Source organism: Giraffa tippelskirchi, chromosome 8 (assembly GCF_054371585.1).
Source record: "Giraffa tippelskirchi isolate mGirTip1 chromosome 8, T2T-mGirTip1v1.2.pri, whole genome shotgun sequence".
In the NCBI taxonomy this organism is placed as follows: Eukaryota; Metazoa; Chordata; class Mammalia; order Artiodactyla; family Giraffidae; genus Giraffa; species Giraffa tippelskirchi.
The window spans coordinates 118,408,919-118,425,338 of record NC_137282.1 but is presented as its reverse complement, the minus strand read 5'-3'; the positions used below and the strand labels follow the sequence as shown (position 1 = coordinate 118,425,338).

General features: G+C 37.2%; 1 protein-coding gene across 8 annotated transcripts in view; it reads left to right on the top strand.

Annotated features, from left to right (window-relative positions):
* KHDRBS2 (KH RNA binding domain containing, signal transduction associated 2) overlaps positions 1-16,420 on the top strand; it is a 631,271-nt gene that overhangs the window by 367,464 nt on the left and 247,387 nt on the right. The window contains exons 7-8 of one of the 8 annotated variants that reach the window (XM_081523655.1): positions 644-660; positions 14,030-14,046. The exons of the other annotated variants lie outside the window; for them this stretch is intronic. Coding sequence (XP_081379781.1) covers positions 644-660; positions 14,030-14,046 — 34 coding nt within the window. The remainder of the gene's footprint in view (positions 1-643; positions 661-14,029; positions 14,047-16,420) is intronic. 8 annotated transcript variants of the gene reach the window in all.

Sequence of the window (16,420 nt, the reverse complement as noted above, 5' to 3'; positions counted from 1 at the left end):
GGTTGACTAGTTTTCCCAACACCACCTGTTAAAGAGATTGGCTTTTCTCCATTGTATATTCTTGCCTCCTTTGTCAAAGATAAGGTTTCCATAGGCGTGTGGATTTATCTCTGAGCTTTCTATTTTGTTCCATTGATTCATGTGTCTGTCTTTGTGCCAGGACCATACTGTCTTGACGACTGTAGCTTTCTAGTATAGCCTGAAGTCAGACATGTTGATTCCTCCAGTTCCATTCTTCTTTCTCAAGATTGCTTTGGGTATTTGAGGTTTTTTCTATTTCCATACAAATTGTAAAGTTCTTTGTTCTAGTTCTCTGAAAAATACCATTGGTAGCTTGATAAGGATTACATTGAATCTATAGGTTGCATTGGGTAATATACTCATTTTCACTATATTGACTCTTCCAATCCATGAAAGTGGTATATTTCTCCATCTATCTGTGTCCTCTTTGAGTTCTTTCATCAGTGTTTTATAAGTTTCTCTATATAGGTCTTTTATTTCTTTCAGTTTAGTTCAGTTCAGTCATTCAGTCGTGTCCGACACTTTGCGATCCATAAATCATAGCACACCACGCCTCCCTGTCCATCACCAACTTCTGGAGTTTACCCAAACTCATCTCCATTGAGTCGGTGATGCCATCCAGCCATCTCATCCTCTGTCGTTCCCTTCTCCTGCCCCCAGTCCTTCCCAGCATCAGGGTCTTTTCCAATGAGTCAACTCTTCGCATGAGGTGGCCAACATATTAGAGTTTCAGCTTCAATGTCAGTCCGTCCACCAAACACCCAGGACTGATCTCCTTTAGGATGGACTGGTTGGATCTCCTTGAAGTCCAAGGGACTCTCAAGAGTCTTCTCCAACACCACAGTTCAAAAGCATCAATTTTTCGGTGCTCAGCTTTCTTCACAGTCCAACTCTCACATTCATACATGACTACTGGAAAAACCATAGCCTTGACTAGACAGACCTTTGTTGACAAAGTAATGTTTTGCTTTTTAATATGCTATCTAGTTTGGTCATAGCTTTCCTTCCAAGGAGTAAGCATCTTCTAATTTTATGGCTGCAATCACCATCTGCAGTGATTTTGGAGGCCAAAAAATGAAGTCTGAGGCTGTTTCCACTGTTTCTCCATCTATTTCCCATGAACTGATGGGACCGAATGCCATGATCTTAGTTTTCTGAATGTTGAGCTTTAAGCCAACTTTTTCACTCTCCTCTCTCATTTTCACCAAGAGGCTTTTTAGTTACGCTTCACTTTCTGCCATAAGGGTGGTGTCATCTGCATATTTGAAATTATAGATATTTCTCCCTGCAATCTTGATTCCAGCTTGTGCTTCTTCCAGCCCAGCATTTCTCATGATGTACTCTGTATAGAAGTCAAATAAGCAGGATGACAATATAGAGCCTTGACGTACTCCTTTTCCTATTTGGAACCAGTCTGTTGTTCCATGTCCAGTTCTAACTCTTGCTTCCTGACCTGCATACAGGTTTCTCAAGAGACAGGTCAGGTGGTCTGGTATTCCCATCTCTTTCAGAATTTTCCACAGTTCATTGTGATCCACACAGTCAAAGACTTTGGCATAGTCAATAAAGCAGAAATAGATATTTTTATGGAACTGTCTTGCTTTTTTGATGATCCAGTATATGTTGACAATTTGATCTCTGGTTCCTCTGCCTTTTCTAAAACCAGCTTGGACATCTGGAAGTTCACAGTTCACGTATTGCAGAAGCTTGGCTTGGAGAATTTTGAGCATTACTTTACAGTGTGTGAGATGAGAGCAATTGTGTGGCAGTTTTAGCATTTTTTGGCATTACCTTTCTTTGGGATTGGAATGAAAACTGACCTTTTCCAGTCCTGTGGCCACTGCTGAGTTTTCCAAATTTGCTGACACATTGAGTCCAGTACTTTCACTGCATCATCTCTTAGGACTTGAAATAGCTCAACTGGAATTCCATCACCTCTACTAGCTTTGTTCGTAGTGATGCTTTCTAAGGCCCACTTGACTTCATATTCCAGGATGTCTGGCTCTAGGTGAGTGAGAGTGATCACACCATCGTGATTATCTGGGTCATGAAGTTCTTTTTTGTACAGTTCTTCTGTGTATTCTTGCCACCTCTTCTTAATAGCTTCTGCTTCTGTTAGGTCCACGCCATTTCTGTCCTTTATTGAGCCCATCTTTGCATGAAATGTTCCCTTGTAATCTCTAATTTTCTTGAAGATATCTCTAGTCTTTCCCATTCTGCTGTTTTCCTCTATTTCTTTACATCAATCGCTGAGGAAGGCTTTCTTATCTCTCCTTGCTATTCTTTGGAACTCTGCATTCAAATGGGGATATCTTTCCTTTTCTCCTGTGCTTTTTGCTTCTCTTCTTTTCACAGCTATTTGTAAGGCTTCCTCAGGCAGCAGTTTTGCTTTTTTGCATTTCTTTCCATAGGGATGGTCTTGATTCCTGCCTCCTGTACAATGTCACGAACCTCTGTCCATAGTTCATCAGGCACTCTGTCTATCTGATATAGTCCCTTAAATCTATTTCTCACTTCCACTGTATAATCATAAGGGATTTGATTTAGGTCATACCTGAATGATCTAGTGGTTTTCTCCACTTTCTTCAATTTATGCCTGAATTTGGCAAGAAGGGATTCATGATCTGAGCCACTATCTGCTTCCAGTCTTGGTTCCTTTAAATTGTTGAATCTGCTTCATGTGGGTGGGGTTTGTCTACTGGTTTGTGAATATTTCCTCATTGGGGAAACTTCTTTCTGTCTTATGGTGAGTGAAGCTGGATCTCCTCTCTCTGAAGTGTAATGACATGTCCAGTAGTGTGTTTTGGAGTGTCTATGGGTTTGGTATGGCATTGGGCAGCCCATCTTTTAATGTTAAGTGTTGTGTTCCTATTTTCTGGCAATTAGCATGGTTTGTCTTGCACTGGAACTTGCTGGCTTTTGGGTGGAGCCTGGTTTCAGTGTAGGCACGGAGACTTTTGTTTGGGCTCTTGTCGATTAATGTTCCCTGGAGTCAGGCATTGTCTGATATTCTAAAGTTCTGTAGTTTAGCCTCCTGCCTCTGAGTTTTGGTCCCCCTCTTACAGTAGACTCAATACTTCTCCATCCATACAGCACAGAAAATAAAACCCTAGGTTAATTGTGAAACAACTCTCCACAGCTAGGAACACCCAGAGAGGATTCACAGAGTTATATAGAGAAGAGAAAAGCAAGGAGGGATATAGAGGTGGACAGGAGAAAAGGGAGAGTCAAAAGAGGAAAGTGCAATCAAGCCAGTAATCAACTTCCTAAGTGCTCTCCACAGCCAAGAACATCCAAAGAGATTCACAGAGTTATATAAATAAGAGAAGAGGGACAGAGGGGGAGTTTAGAGATGACCAGGAGGAGATAAGAGAGAGTCAAAATGGGAGAGAGGTATCAAGCCAGTAATCAGATCCATAAGTGAAAATGGATAATGTAGGTTAGATTCTTAAAGGTATAAAATTGATAACAAATATCAAAAAGCAAAGATTAAAAACCTAGAATAGAGGTTAGACTCTAGAGGGGTGGGATGGGGAGGGAGATGGGAGGGAGTTTCAAAAGGGAGAGGATATATGTATTCATGTTGATTCATGTTGGGTTTTGACAGAAAACAGCAAAATTCTGTAAAGCAATTATCCTTCAATAAAAAATAAATAAAATTTAAAAATTAAAAAAAAAAGTACAAAACAAAATCCACCACAAAAATTAAAAAAAAAAAATGAGGAATATGGTTTTAAAAATAGGGTTTTTTTTTTTAAAGAAAATTATAGTAGACTAGTAGGCTATAAAAATGAAAGTTAAAAGAGTAATAAAGAACTAAAATTTAAAAGAAAATGAAAAGTGATAATAGCAAAAAATATATCTAGAAATTTCTCTGGAGCTGTTGTGGGCAGTGTGGGGTCAGTTCAGTGTAAGATTGTCCCTTGTTCTGACTTGTACTTGTTCTCAAAGTATATAGTTGCCACTCAAATGCAATCTCAGCATTAACTGTAGGGTTTTAATCTGTTGCACCTCTCACTTCCAGAGCGGTTCCCTCTTCTTTGTTTATTTTGACTTCTTCTGTTAACAAGCCTCTTCAGTATCTAATTTCTGCCCTGACATGAGGGGGTGAAGGTGGCCACTCTTCAAATTTACTTATTCAGTTGTGCTGTGGAGAGAGAGGGACACTGCAAACAAATACTGCTGGCATGTGTGGGGAATGTTCGCAGTGGATGGACCACACTGGGTTAGCCACAGCCCAAGACAGCGTGTACTTCCCAGGTCCACAATGCTCAGGTTTCCAGGGTGTTCCATGAGGGCACTGTCCCAACTGGGCCCTGTGTTTCGTGCATTCCCAGGTCTAAGGTGCTCAGGTTCTCAGCTGCTCTGCAAGGGCACAGACCCAGATGGGCTGTGCATTTTGTGCTCTTCCCAGGTCCAAGCTTCTCAGGTGATCAGGTGCTTGGTGATCACACTGTCCTAGGTGGGCTATGCATCTTGTGCACCTCCTCGTTCCTGGCTGCTTGGTTTCCTGGGGGAACCATGAGAACACAGTCCCAAGTGTGCCATATGTCTCCTCTGGGGAGCTGATCTCCAGCTGTGACACTCCTGGTGGATGTGAACCATCCAGGATCCCAGGAAGATGTGCTTTACAACTGGCAGCCTGCTCACAGTTTGGTAGAACATGAGGTCTCTGGGACTAAGACTGCCACGGCCCCTAGCCTTCTGGCTCTGGCTGTTGCACACCTGCCTTTCTGCCTCCAGGGAGGGAGAGCCCTAAATGGCAGACAGCTTCTTCTCCTTTGGTATTTGCTAGGGCACAATCCTTTGTTCTGTGAGCACACCAGGGGTCACTGTGCGGCATTAGAGCCTTTCATGGGAAAGGATATTTTTTTTTTTTTTATGTCTCTCTGGCCATCCCACAGTTTGGGTTGCTATGTCACATTAGCCCTCTCAGATTGTTCTCAGGACATTTAAGCCCAGCCCTTAGCCTAAGGACCAATGATGCAACCTATGCCTCCCTGTCCAGCCCCCACTCACTGCTGGTGGACATGAGCATCTGAGCCCCTTTTCCACTGGTAATTGCAGTTAGGCCCGTAATCTGTGGGGGTTTCTACCACAATTATTTTGCCCTCTGAGGTTTCAAAACTCCCCACTGACACACCTGTGAGGGTTTCCTATTGTGTGGAAACTTCTCACCCATGACTCCCTCCCCAGGATTGGTCTCCATCCCTAAATACTTTGTCTCTGTTTTCATCTTTTATGTTTTGTCCTACTTTCAAAGAGACTGGGCTTCCTTTCTTGGTGTCTGGAGTCTTCCACCAGCATTCAGTGGTTTTGTGGAAGTTGTTCCATATTCAAATGATCTTTTGAAGAATTTGTAGGGGAGAAAGTTGTCTCCCTATCCTATTCCTGCACCATCCTGGGAACACCCCCCAAACTTGTACCTTACAATTGCCATGATGACTAATTTATCTTGTAACATTTGCAAGGATGAAAATAGGTTTTTCTCTCTGTACCTTTTTAAGATAAATTTTAGCTGATAGAAAATACATCTTATGTATTAATAATATTTTAAAGCTTCTTCTAAACTCTGCAGCTATGATCTTTTCATAATGTCTTATATGGGGAGAAGAGCAAAACTGCCACTTCAACGTTAAGAAAGTCAACCATTCTCTTGTTTTTCCCTTGTTTTTTTTTTTTCCCATTTTTAGTATATATTAGGTTAGTTTTTTTATCTTTAGTTATCTTTAGTTTTTAAACATGGCCTAAGTTTTAATAATAGAAGTGAGTTGAGCCATAATTTATTGCTATAGGTATGTTCTTGAAAGGCTCTTGGGGTTCAAACTAATAGTTTTTATATAACTTTTTCTGAATTGTTTATGATTTTGATGATTATATGCCCACTGAAAAATTAAGACACAGTAAAAGGTGAAAAATACCTAAGCATCGTTAAGAATCCAAAAATTAATTTTTTTGTTTGTTTTTCTGTTTGAAAATCATTATTCTGTGTGTTTTGCCAACACCACTTTTATAATTTTCAGTAAAAGAAAGCTTAATTAAATACAACTTGCATGGGTAGTTTGATTATCAATAGTTTTTCCAAATTGAAATGGTTACATAGCATTAAGTCCTTGTCCATAGTTTGGCTGTCTTCCATTTTGGAGTCTTCATTCAGTAGAAAATAGTGGCTGCTAATTCTTTCCATCAGTTACAAATTTTTTGTGATTATTTTTCATGATATTTTATGAACTAAAGCCTTTTACTGGTGAAACTATGTGTTCTTTGCAATAACTTTTAATAAGCTCATTATTTGAATTAAAGCAATTTCTCTTCATTAGTGAAGATAGGAAATCTTACTTTCCCTTTAAATGAACCCATATTGTATGATAGTTTCAACACCTGGACAAAACTCCACAGGTTCAGGGCAGAGTAGAATTTTTGAGAGTGGACTTTAGACTTCATTGTAAGAAATATGCTGTTATTTTTCTGACTTATTTAATAAACTGGCTGTAAAGTAGTTATGACACTTGCTGGAAATCCCACTAACTAAACATATTTGTAATTTTTTAAATTTGCTTTTCTTCCACTCAGAAAGTTTGATGAACTTATTTGTTCTAATGCTGTCTATTTGATATCTTGCAAGTAAAGAAATTTAGAAGGAAAGCAACTGATAATCTTCAACTTTATAATAGTCAAGATAGAAAACACTGGGGCAGTAGGGCACATCCTCAAGTTCTCTAGAAGTATAAACTAAAAAGTAGCAAAATGACCAATGATGATAATAAATAATGATGATACTGATAATAGAAACAATTATTAATAATAAAAGTACTTATTACGAGCCAGACACTACACACAATTTTTCAGCTTCAGCACTGAATTTCTACAACAGTCTTACTATGTTGGCATCATTCCCATTTAACAGCTGAAGAAACTGAGATTTAAAGAGGGTAAATTGTTCACTCAAAGTTACATGGCCAGTAAGCAACAGTGCAAAGTGTTCATAAGAATCCAAGGATGGTTCTCATACTCTCAAAGCTATAACATAATCCATAGTACAGAGCAGGTGCTTACCTAAGTACTCTATGTGCATAGATTCAAGTGACCCTCTTGTCATCTCTATGCACTAGGTACTATTACTTTCTTAGAAACAAAAGCTTACATATAGGACAGACTGAGTAGCTCAGCCAACATCACCCAGGTAACCAATAGCAGAACTGGGATTTCAGACCTTCTGTTTCCAATCCATTTCACCTTGCTCTGCTGTCTCTAGGGGAACTAGGGAACTAGCAAAAAAAAAAAAAATCATTTGAAAAGTTATTTGCAGATGATACCAATGTAAAAGAAATGAGTGAAATACTTCGGAAAACCACCTAGTAAATCCACCTGTTCTAGAATGAACAAATAAAATCAAGAACTTGTCAGGGATGGAATGAGGAGGGAAGGCTTAATCATGTGTTGGAGTCAAATAATAAAATGAATCGTGGGGAAAATGCCTGGAAGGAAATATAGGATTTAAGTTGATCGTTAGTAGAGACTGGTTAACCATCTCTAAGACATCGGGGATTAATGTGGCTGTGCACATAGGCAAGGACCAAGGCAGGCAGACGCCAGAGGCAGGAAACATCATGGAAAACTTTGTGTCATGATCTCAACAAGAGGGAATAGACACAAGAGGAGAATGAAAGTGATGGTAAATTATGAACTCTGGAACTAATTTCAAAATTTCAGTTTGGAAAACTACTTCCGGCAATCTAAAAATAAAATGCTATTCATTATTATTTCTCTTTTCCTATTTTCAGGTTGAAAATAGCTTATCCATTTCTTCCTTCTCTAGTTGCTTTAGGTGTAGAGTTAGTTGATTTATTTGATTTTTTTCTTGTTTCTTGAGGTACGCCTGTATTGCTATGAACCTTCCCCTTAGTATTGCTTTTACAGTGTCCCATAGGTTTTGGGTTGTTGTGTTTTCATTTTCATTCGTTTCTATGCATAATTTTATTTCTTTTTTGATTTCTTCTGTGATTTGTTGGTTATTCAGAAGCGTGTTGTTTAGCCTCCATATCTCCATATGTTGGAATTTTTAATAGTTTTTTTCCTGTAATTGAGGTCTAATCTTACTGCATTGTGGTCAGATAAGATGGCTGGGATGATTTCAATTTTTTTGAATTTACCAAGGCTAGATTTATGGCCCAGGATGTGATCTATTCTGGAGAAAGTTCCATGTGCACTTGAGAAAAAGGTAAAATTGATTGTTTTGGGGTGGAAAGTCCTGTAAATATCAATTAAATCTAATTTGTCTATTGTATCATTTAAAGTTTGTGTTTCCTTGTTAATTTTCTGTTTAGTTGATCTATCCATATGCGTGAGTGGAGTATTAAAGTCTCCCACTATTATTGTGTTATTGTTAATTTCCCCTTTCATACTTGTTAGTATTTGCCTTATATATTGTAAAGTAATTAGCCCCCAACTAAAATAAATAAATTTATTAAAAAAAAAAGAAAATAGCTTATCATAGAAAATGTCCTTTAAAAATTTATTTATGTGGCAATCAGTTTCTTTTCCAGCCCTGTTGAGATACTACTGACATAAAACATATGCAACTATAACGTATATAATGTGATAATTAGATAGATTATATATTGCAAATTGATTATCACAATTAGATTAGTAAACACTTCCATCCTCTCACATAATTACAATATTTCTCTGTGTGTGGTGATAACATTTAAGATATATTTTCTTAACAACTTTCAAGTATATAACACATTATTATTATTGTGACCATAAATCTTATTTACCTTTTAAGTGGGAGTTTATTTCCTTTGACCAACATCATCCCATTTCTCTACTCTCAGTATTATTTTTTTCACCCTCTTTTACTGTAAATTTTGTTTTCCAATTTATCTACATCATAATAAAAGCTTAATTTAGGACACATTTTAGACAATTGTTTATGAAAACCACAACTTTAAATAAGATTTTTATAAAGAGATTTAGAAAAGAAAAATTGTATTCATTTTTTTCTTTAAGTAAAATAATATAATGTAGAGATTACAATAGAGATTATAAAATAGAGATTACTGATTTCACTTCAGCCAAATGCTTGAACCACTTTCTAAAGTGATATTTCAAGTGATATATCATCACTATAACAACATGGTTTTCACACTATTTTTTTTAAAGGCACCCATCTGTCAAAGGCAATTTTAGACCTTGCTCTAGTTACATAACAGTGGGGAACAAATTTTTTGTTTTGTTCTGTTCATCCATGTCATTTTCATTATGCGTCAGAGGTCATTTCTCTGTTTGCAAGGCCTCTGCAGCTCCTCTGGGGGGATGGTGTGGTCCAAGGAGCAGTGACCTCTGAGGGGAGGAGCAACGCGGAGACTGAGTGGGGGAGTGATGTGGTTGAGGAGTGGACTTTGGGGAAGGGAAGCCGGGACGAGTGATACACCACCTCCCTTTTGCTTATCGCCTATTACATTTTCTTTCTACTTTTAGGGAAACATTTACAATGTTTAGGAATTGTGGAATTGTTTTTACCCCAATGTGTTTTGTAAGCATTTGCATTTCTCTGGCTCTTACCTTTCTGTCCCTTCAGGCCCTTCAGCCAGAACCACCGGAACATCTGGACAGTACACAATGGAGCTTGTCCAACACGGGTCAGAAAGCTCTGGCTATAAAGGGCCAGAAAGTTATCATTTTTGGCTTTTGAGAAACACAGTAATTGTCAGAACTACTTAGATTTGCTTTTGTAGCACAAAAGCAGCCATGCACAGCACACAAATGAATGAAAGTGACTTCTGTGTCCAATAAAAAATAACAAAAAAATACGTGGCAGGGCTGATTTGGCTCACTGGCTTAATGTATAGCAGCCATTGCATTTTGCATTTATCCCAAAACACATATCAGAATCAGATTTACAAATAACATATTACTGCAATGGTGAGAAAAAGAAGACCCTGGAGTTTTTAGCTCATGTAAATTGCCTGAGGCAGCCCTGATCTCATAGGAGCTGCCTGCCAAAGAGGAGGGTAAGATATTACAACAAATCATATGAAATTTACTACATCAGTTCTCAGAGGTGGAGGTTTGCATAAAATTAATTTCATTCAAGCCCTTCCTGCCCTTTTAAAGATGCTTGTGTGATGAAGCACACTGCCAAAAACCTCACCACAACAGCTGAATACCACTGAAGAAAAAGATTTCACTTTCAGCAGAGTTTCTGAAGGCTGGGGAATGGAGGCATAGTGCATATGAGTGTCTTGTTAAACGATAAGTGAACTTCGATCATCATGGTTTTTAGAAGAATGCAGGTACAGTAATACTAATATTCTATAATGCCACCTACTTCTGATGATAAATTCTCCTGTGTCATCTCACTGGGAGTTCTATAGCCCTGCCATTTGTATTAATCCGGTTATCATAAGCTACTGTCAGATAAATATTCACACAAGTGCACTATTTGCTTTCTCCTGAAAGAACTCATTCACCACCATGCCTCAGACAGACTCAAATTTAATGCAATCCTTTTAAAATGTATCTGGCAGTAAAAGTGTTGTGGAAATTGATCTTGCTGTAAAATTTAGCACCTTAGATTTGACATTAAAGCCACTTAGGGACTTTGGCAATCAGTAAGGCAGAGAGGCAACAACTGAATTTCAAGGTAATAGTTCTGAAGGCAAAAATTGAGAAATTGGAACAGGTTACCAATCTAATATTTGAAGTCAGCCATTTATTTGTCACCTACTGCTGCTCTAGGGTTCCCCACATGTACAAACAAATAAATAAATAATGTCTTCCTTTCTGGCATTTTTTTTTAATCTAAGGAGAATAGATCTGAGGATTTTAAGATTATTCCATCTTCAAAGAGGACCAACAGAAAAACAAAAAATGATTTTAAAAAATAATACAACAATTTAATTAATAAGTACAATAAGATGACTATAATTGAGTTTACATTTGGAGAGTTATAACCAGATAGGCTAGTTTGACTTTAGAAATAAAATAATATGGAATCAGCTATTATGGGCATGAGATTAAAATAATTATCAAGTTGATAAGAGAGGGTGAAAAAGTCATATTTGTATGTGACACCTGTTAGAAGCTTGATGTTATTGGCACATGTTGTAATCGTGACAGAATTCAATAGAAGCATAGATATAATACTCCACGGAAATGTGAAAATTTCCTTGTTCATGGCTCCCTGTGGTCAGTGAAGGACAGGCAGTTATAGAAAGATAATTGCAACAGATTTCTCAGAGGTAACCTGAATCAGTCCTGACAGTGTAGATTGTAAATTTCTGAAGAGCATCACCTTTAGGCAAGAGTGGGATCTGAGTAAAACAGATTGAAAGGACTTTGCTCATTGGCACTTGTTACATGGGTGTATGATGAGGTGATTTTGTTTACCCTGGAACTGGTATTTCAATGCTGGCTTGACATTCTGCTTCATTTCCTCCTGCATCTTGCTTCTATAAACCCTAGCTTCTATTTACCCACCCACAACACTATGTGCATTTTCACACCTCCTGCATTTGTTCTGTTTCTTTCTACCTTTCAAACATATACACACAAAAATTTACACATAAGTTCTACTCAACCTTTCAGGTTCCCAACTCAGAATTCACACAAGTATTAATTTAACTGACACCTTAAAAAGTGATCCTGGGTGTGGCCTGCCTTTAATATAATCAATTACATACTTGACTATTTCTTCTGCAAGATTGTAAGTCCCACTGAGGACACTGTATGGCTTATTCTCATTTATTTTCTATGTTATTTACAAATAAGCAGCCAATAAGAATCAATTAAATGAATGACAATAATCCATCTAGTCAGTCAGTTGAAAAAAGATGTGAAACCCAGTGAGGGGAGAGAATGATGTGAAAGTCCCAAGAGGCTTTTAAACTGTGGCATCAGGAGTTCTGACTAGACTCCAGGACTGACTGGGGATGAGTGTGGTGGACAAGGCTGGCCATCTGTGTCTAGGCTACCTTCCATCAAATTGCCTCCATTATCCAGAGGTGTTTTACTCGTTCCTCAGACCTTCTGACTCATCTACATGAGGTGCCCATTGGGGTTGAGCTATGTATTCTCGTAAGACATCACTTTCTTTACCAGTGTCAACCTTGTGATACAGGCACAAATAATAAAGAGGCAATTAAGCAAATATTTAGATTAAGTACTGATTAGGTGAAGTATTTTCTTAGTAGTAATTAATGGTTTGGGTGAAGAAGGAGAAAAAAAAAAGTATACAATTTAGATAGAAGGGAGCTAAATCACATCAAGTGATTCCTGATGTAAACTAGAGACTGCTTTTGTGTTCATTTTGCCAGCTCTGGTTTCCCTGGTAGCTCAGTTGATAAAGAATCCACCTTCAATGCCGGAGACCCCGGTTTGATTCCTGTGTCAGGAAGATCCGCTGGAGAAGGGATAGGCTACCCACTCCAGTGTTGGGTTTCCCTTGTGGCTCAGCTGGTAAAGAATCTGCCTGCAATGCAGGAGACCTGGGTTCGATCCCTGGGTTGGGAAGATCCCCTGGAGAAGGGAAAGGCTACCCACTCCAGTATTCTGGCCTGGAGAATTCCATGGACTACGTAGTCCATGGGGTCACAAAGAGTCAGACATGACTGACCGACTTTCACTTTGCCAGCTATTCTGTTTAAACAATATGAATTCTTACATGATGCTGACAAATGTTTTAAATGAAGCACTTTGTGGAAATGGTTGTTAATCACTAGGTTTCTTAAAAGAAAATTTTGTATCAGGATTTATTTTTGAGGACATTTAAAGTTATGTTTTGTGCATATGTGTAATGAATGTTAGTTGCTATTTCTTATCTGAAAAGAAAAAGCATACAGATGAATCAATTCCTCTGGTATTTAATATAAAAGCAGCATTATAAAATCCAAGGCAATTTTCAAAAATTAAAAATGCAATTATCCCTTATCCTAAATTGCTTTCATTATTCTTTTTTCCCCCTGTGAAGATTTTCATATATCATTAATGTACAGTTTAAAGAATAACATTATTCATAAAATAAATACATGGAAAACACAGAGACAAAAAATTAACCATTACAAGTCTGAAGCTCCCCATGTGCCCCTATCCAATCACAGCCCCTTCACATGTAATAGGCTGAAGTGAATAGTAATCATCACCTTGCTTCTCCTTTGTCACTTATATATCAAAATAATGTGCTGTTTCATTCTGTTTCTTTTTAAACTTTATATACAGTACTCTTGCCTGGAAAATCCCATGGATGGAGGAGCCTGGTGGGCTGTAGTCCATGGGGTCGCTAAGAGTCGGACACGGCTGAGCGACTTCACTTTCATTTTTCACTTTCATGCATTGGAGAAGGAAATGGCAACCCCCTCCAGTGTTCTTGCCTGGAGAATCCCAAGGACGGCGGAGCTTGGTGGGCTGCCGCCTATGGGGTCGCACAGAGTCGGACACGACTGAAGCGACTTAGCAGCAGCAGGAGCAGCATGCATGTTATTAATTTTAAAGTTTATTTATATTGGTACAGGTAGCTATAGCTTGTTCATTTTCACTGAGGAATATACCATAATTTTAAAAATTCATTTGGATAGTTTCTCATTTTTTACTTTTATGAACATTCTTGTGCTTGTTTCCTGGGGCTGTGCCATAGGGAAAGAGAATGTTCAGTTTCTTGAGATATGTTACCCAATATATTATTAGAATCCTCATTACCCCACATTCTTACCAATTAGTCAAATAAATCAATTTTTTATTGTAGTTTTATCTTGCATTTTTATGTTTTGTTATATTTTCATATATTTATGCTATTTTCTCTTTTGGGATGTGTTTGCATGATTTTTACCTCTTTTGGATTGTCTTTTGCATTTATTTTTAAGAATTCTTTCTATATATACATATGCATATATATGTTAGTAACCTTTTGTTATTTATATTTATTCTTTGAATCATCCCCTGGTTTGTGGTTTCAACTCTTTTTTTTTCTTATCTTCTAATTCTTTTTTATGATGTTTGATGAATATAGGTTATTCTTTGAAAGTGGTAGAATTTATTAGTTTTTCTTTTACAAAATGTGATTTTTGTGTCTTATATAAGAAATCCTCTCCTATTTTAAAGTAGTAAAAATCTTCCCATTAGAAGTCTTTTGAAAGTGATATTTTTTTCTTTCCCTATTGAATGACCAGAAACAGATGTTATGTTTGGTATGTGAACAGCGTTTCATTTTTTTTTCCTCCCATGATCACCAATTAAATCAGTGCAATATATTGAGCAGTCTGTTCTCATATATACACATGTATGTATACAAACACGCAGATCTGCTTCCAAGTTCTCTGGTTCCTAGTTCTCTTTCTGAAAGTCTATACAACATTGACAAATTTTCATAACTTTTTTTATTGAATCCTGGCATCTAGTCACCCAAGTCCTCTTGTTCTCTCTTCAGGAACATCCTACACTCCTCTGGGCTTGTTTTCCTTCATATAAAAAGCATTGATGTATTATTTGGGAAGGAATTAATATCTTTATGAGATTGAGTTTCCAATTTCATTCAAAAAGTTTTATGTTTTTGTAAGCAGTCTTTAACATCTTTTAGGCTTCCATATTGATCTCTTGCCTGGAAAATCCCATGGATGGAGGAGCCTGGTGGGCTGCAGTCCATGGGGTCGCTCAGAGTCGGACACGACTGAGCGACTTCACTTTCACTTTTCCCTTTCATGCACTGGAGAAGGAAATGGCAACCCACTCCAGTGTTCTTGCCTGGAGAATCCCAGGGACGGCGGAGCCTGGTGGGCTGCCGTCTATGGGGTCGCACAGAGTCAGACACGACTGAAGCGACTTAGCAGCAGCAGCATTACATGGTAAATTTTAAAAACTTAAATTATTCTAAGATTTGTTTTTATCATATAGCAATTTAATTAAATCTTGTATATGAATATAATCTCCTATAATATTACAAAACTTTTTGCTAATTCTAATAATGTGTCTGAAGATTCTTTGAGCCCAAAATTTTGGACCTGTGTGCATTATACTTAAAAAAAAGACAATATAGTCTATCAATACTTTAAAACTGCTCCCTTATAACACAAGGAACACAGAATTAACAAATTCCAATGAACTTCTCAAATCCTAGGCTACTTTCCAGTAATTGCTCACTTTATTTCTGAATTTTTCATGCTTTATTGCTCTCAAAATTTAAGACAAATTTCCTTCTGTCTAAAATGCATTCCTTAGAAGCTAATTTTGTTAGTTCTTAATAGTAATTCTCTAAGTTTTTAATCTGTCTAATATGTTTTCGTTTTACCCTTGTTCACTAAAAGATAGTTTCACTTGATGTAGAAGTCTGGGTCACCAAATATTTTCTCTCATTACGTTGAAGATATTCATCCTGCTTTCATGGTTATTATTCAGAAATCATCCTTGACTGATAGAGAACCCATTTATCTCTGGTTTCTTTTAAGACTTTTTCTTCATCTTTGATGTACTACTGATTTTACCCTGAAATACCTAAGTATGGATTTATTTTTATGTATTCTACTTAAGGTTGTTTAGACTTACTAAATTTGTGGGCTAGGGTTTTCAACAATTCTGGAAGCTCTTGTAATTTCAAAACTATCCTTTTTCATTCCATTTGTTATGTCATTTTCAAACATTGATTATATCAAAATTTTCTCATTTTTTCCCTTATTCCTCTCATTTGTATGAATGAGATCTTATCTCATTTCTCAGATCTTTCTTCCATGTTACTTTATTTAATCTGATATTTGATTTACTTTAATAGTTACATCTTTAACTTATATTTTGTGTTTCAATCCAATCAGATTCTAGTGCTTCCTACTTCTTCTCAGTTACCCATTTCTATTTATGTAAATGTATTGAACACACCTTCATCCTTTCTGCAGTTCTGATACCTGACGTTTTTCTGAATATCATTCTGAGCTTTGATGTATGTGTTGATTCATACTTGAGATGGCTTATTCCATGATGAAGTGTAAGCTTAGAACCGTTGAAAGTATACTGAGGCCAGAAGTGCTTCCCAGGCTTATGGGAGCACTGCCAAACAGAACCATTTAATCAAATCTGGGACTTAAAAGGGCTTTGGGTCAATTGATATTATGAATATAGTCCCAAATCCCATGTGAATGGGAGGTGTTGGTTTTTTTTTTTTTTTTTTGTCAGTTTCACTCAAAGATAGCATCTTTTCAGGAAGGTATTTGCATTGGTTTTCTCTTTTAGGTGATTTTTCCCTTATTACCCATAACGTGTCATCTTAGAAAGGGTTCCAACATTTTGTGAGTTTTTTTTTTTTTAACTTGATTTTGGCCTTTATAGTGCTAGAAGTTACTGTATTTCCTATCCATGAATGTATGCTGACTATTAAAAATCAAGCATTAGGCAGCATGTGTAAGTAGATAGTCCA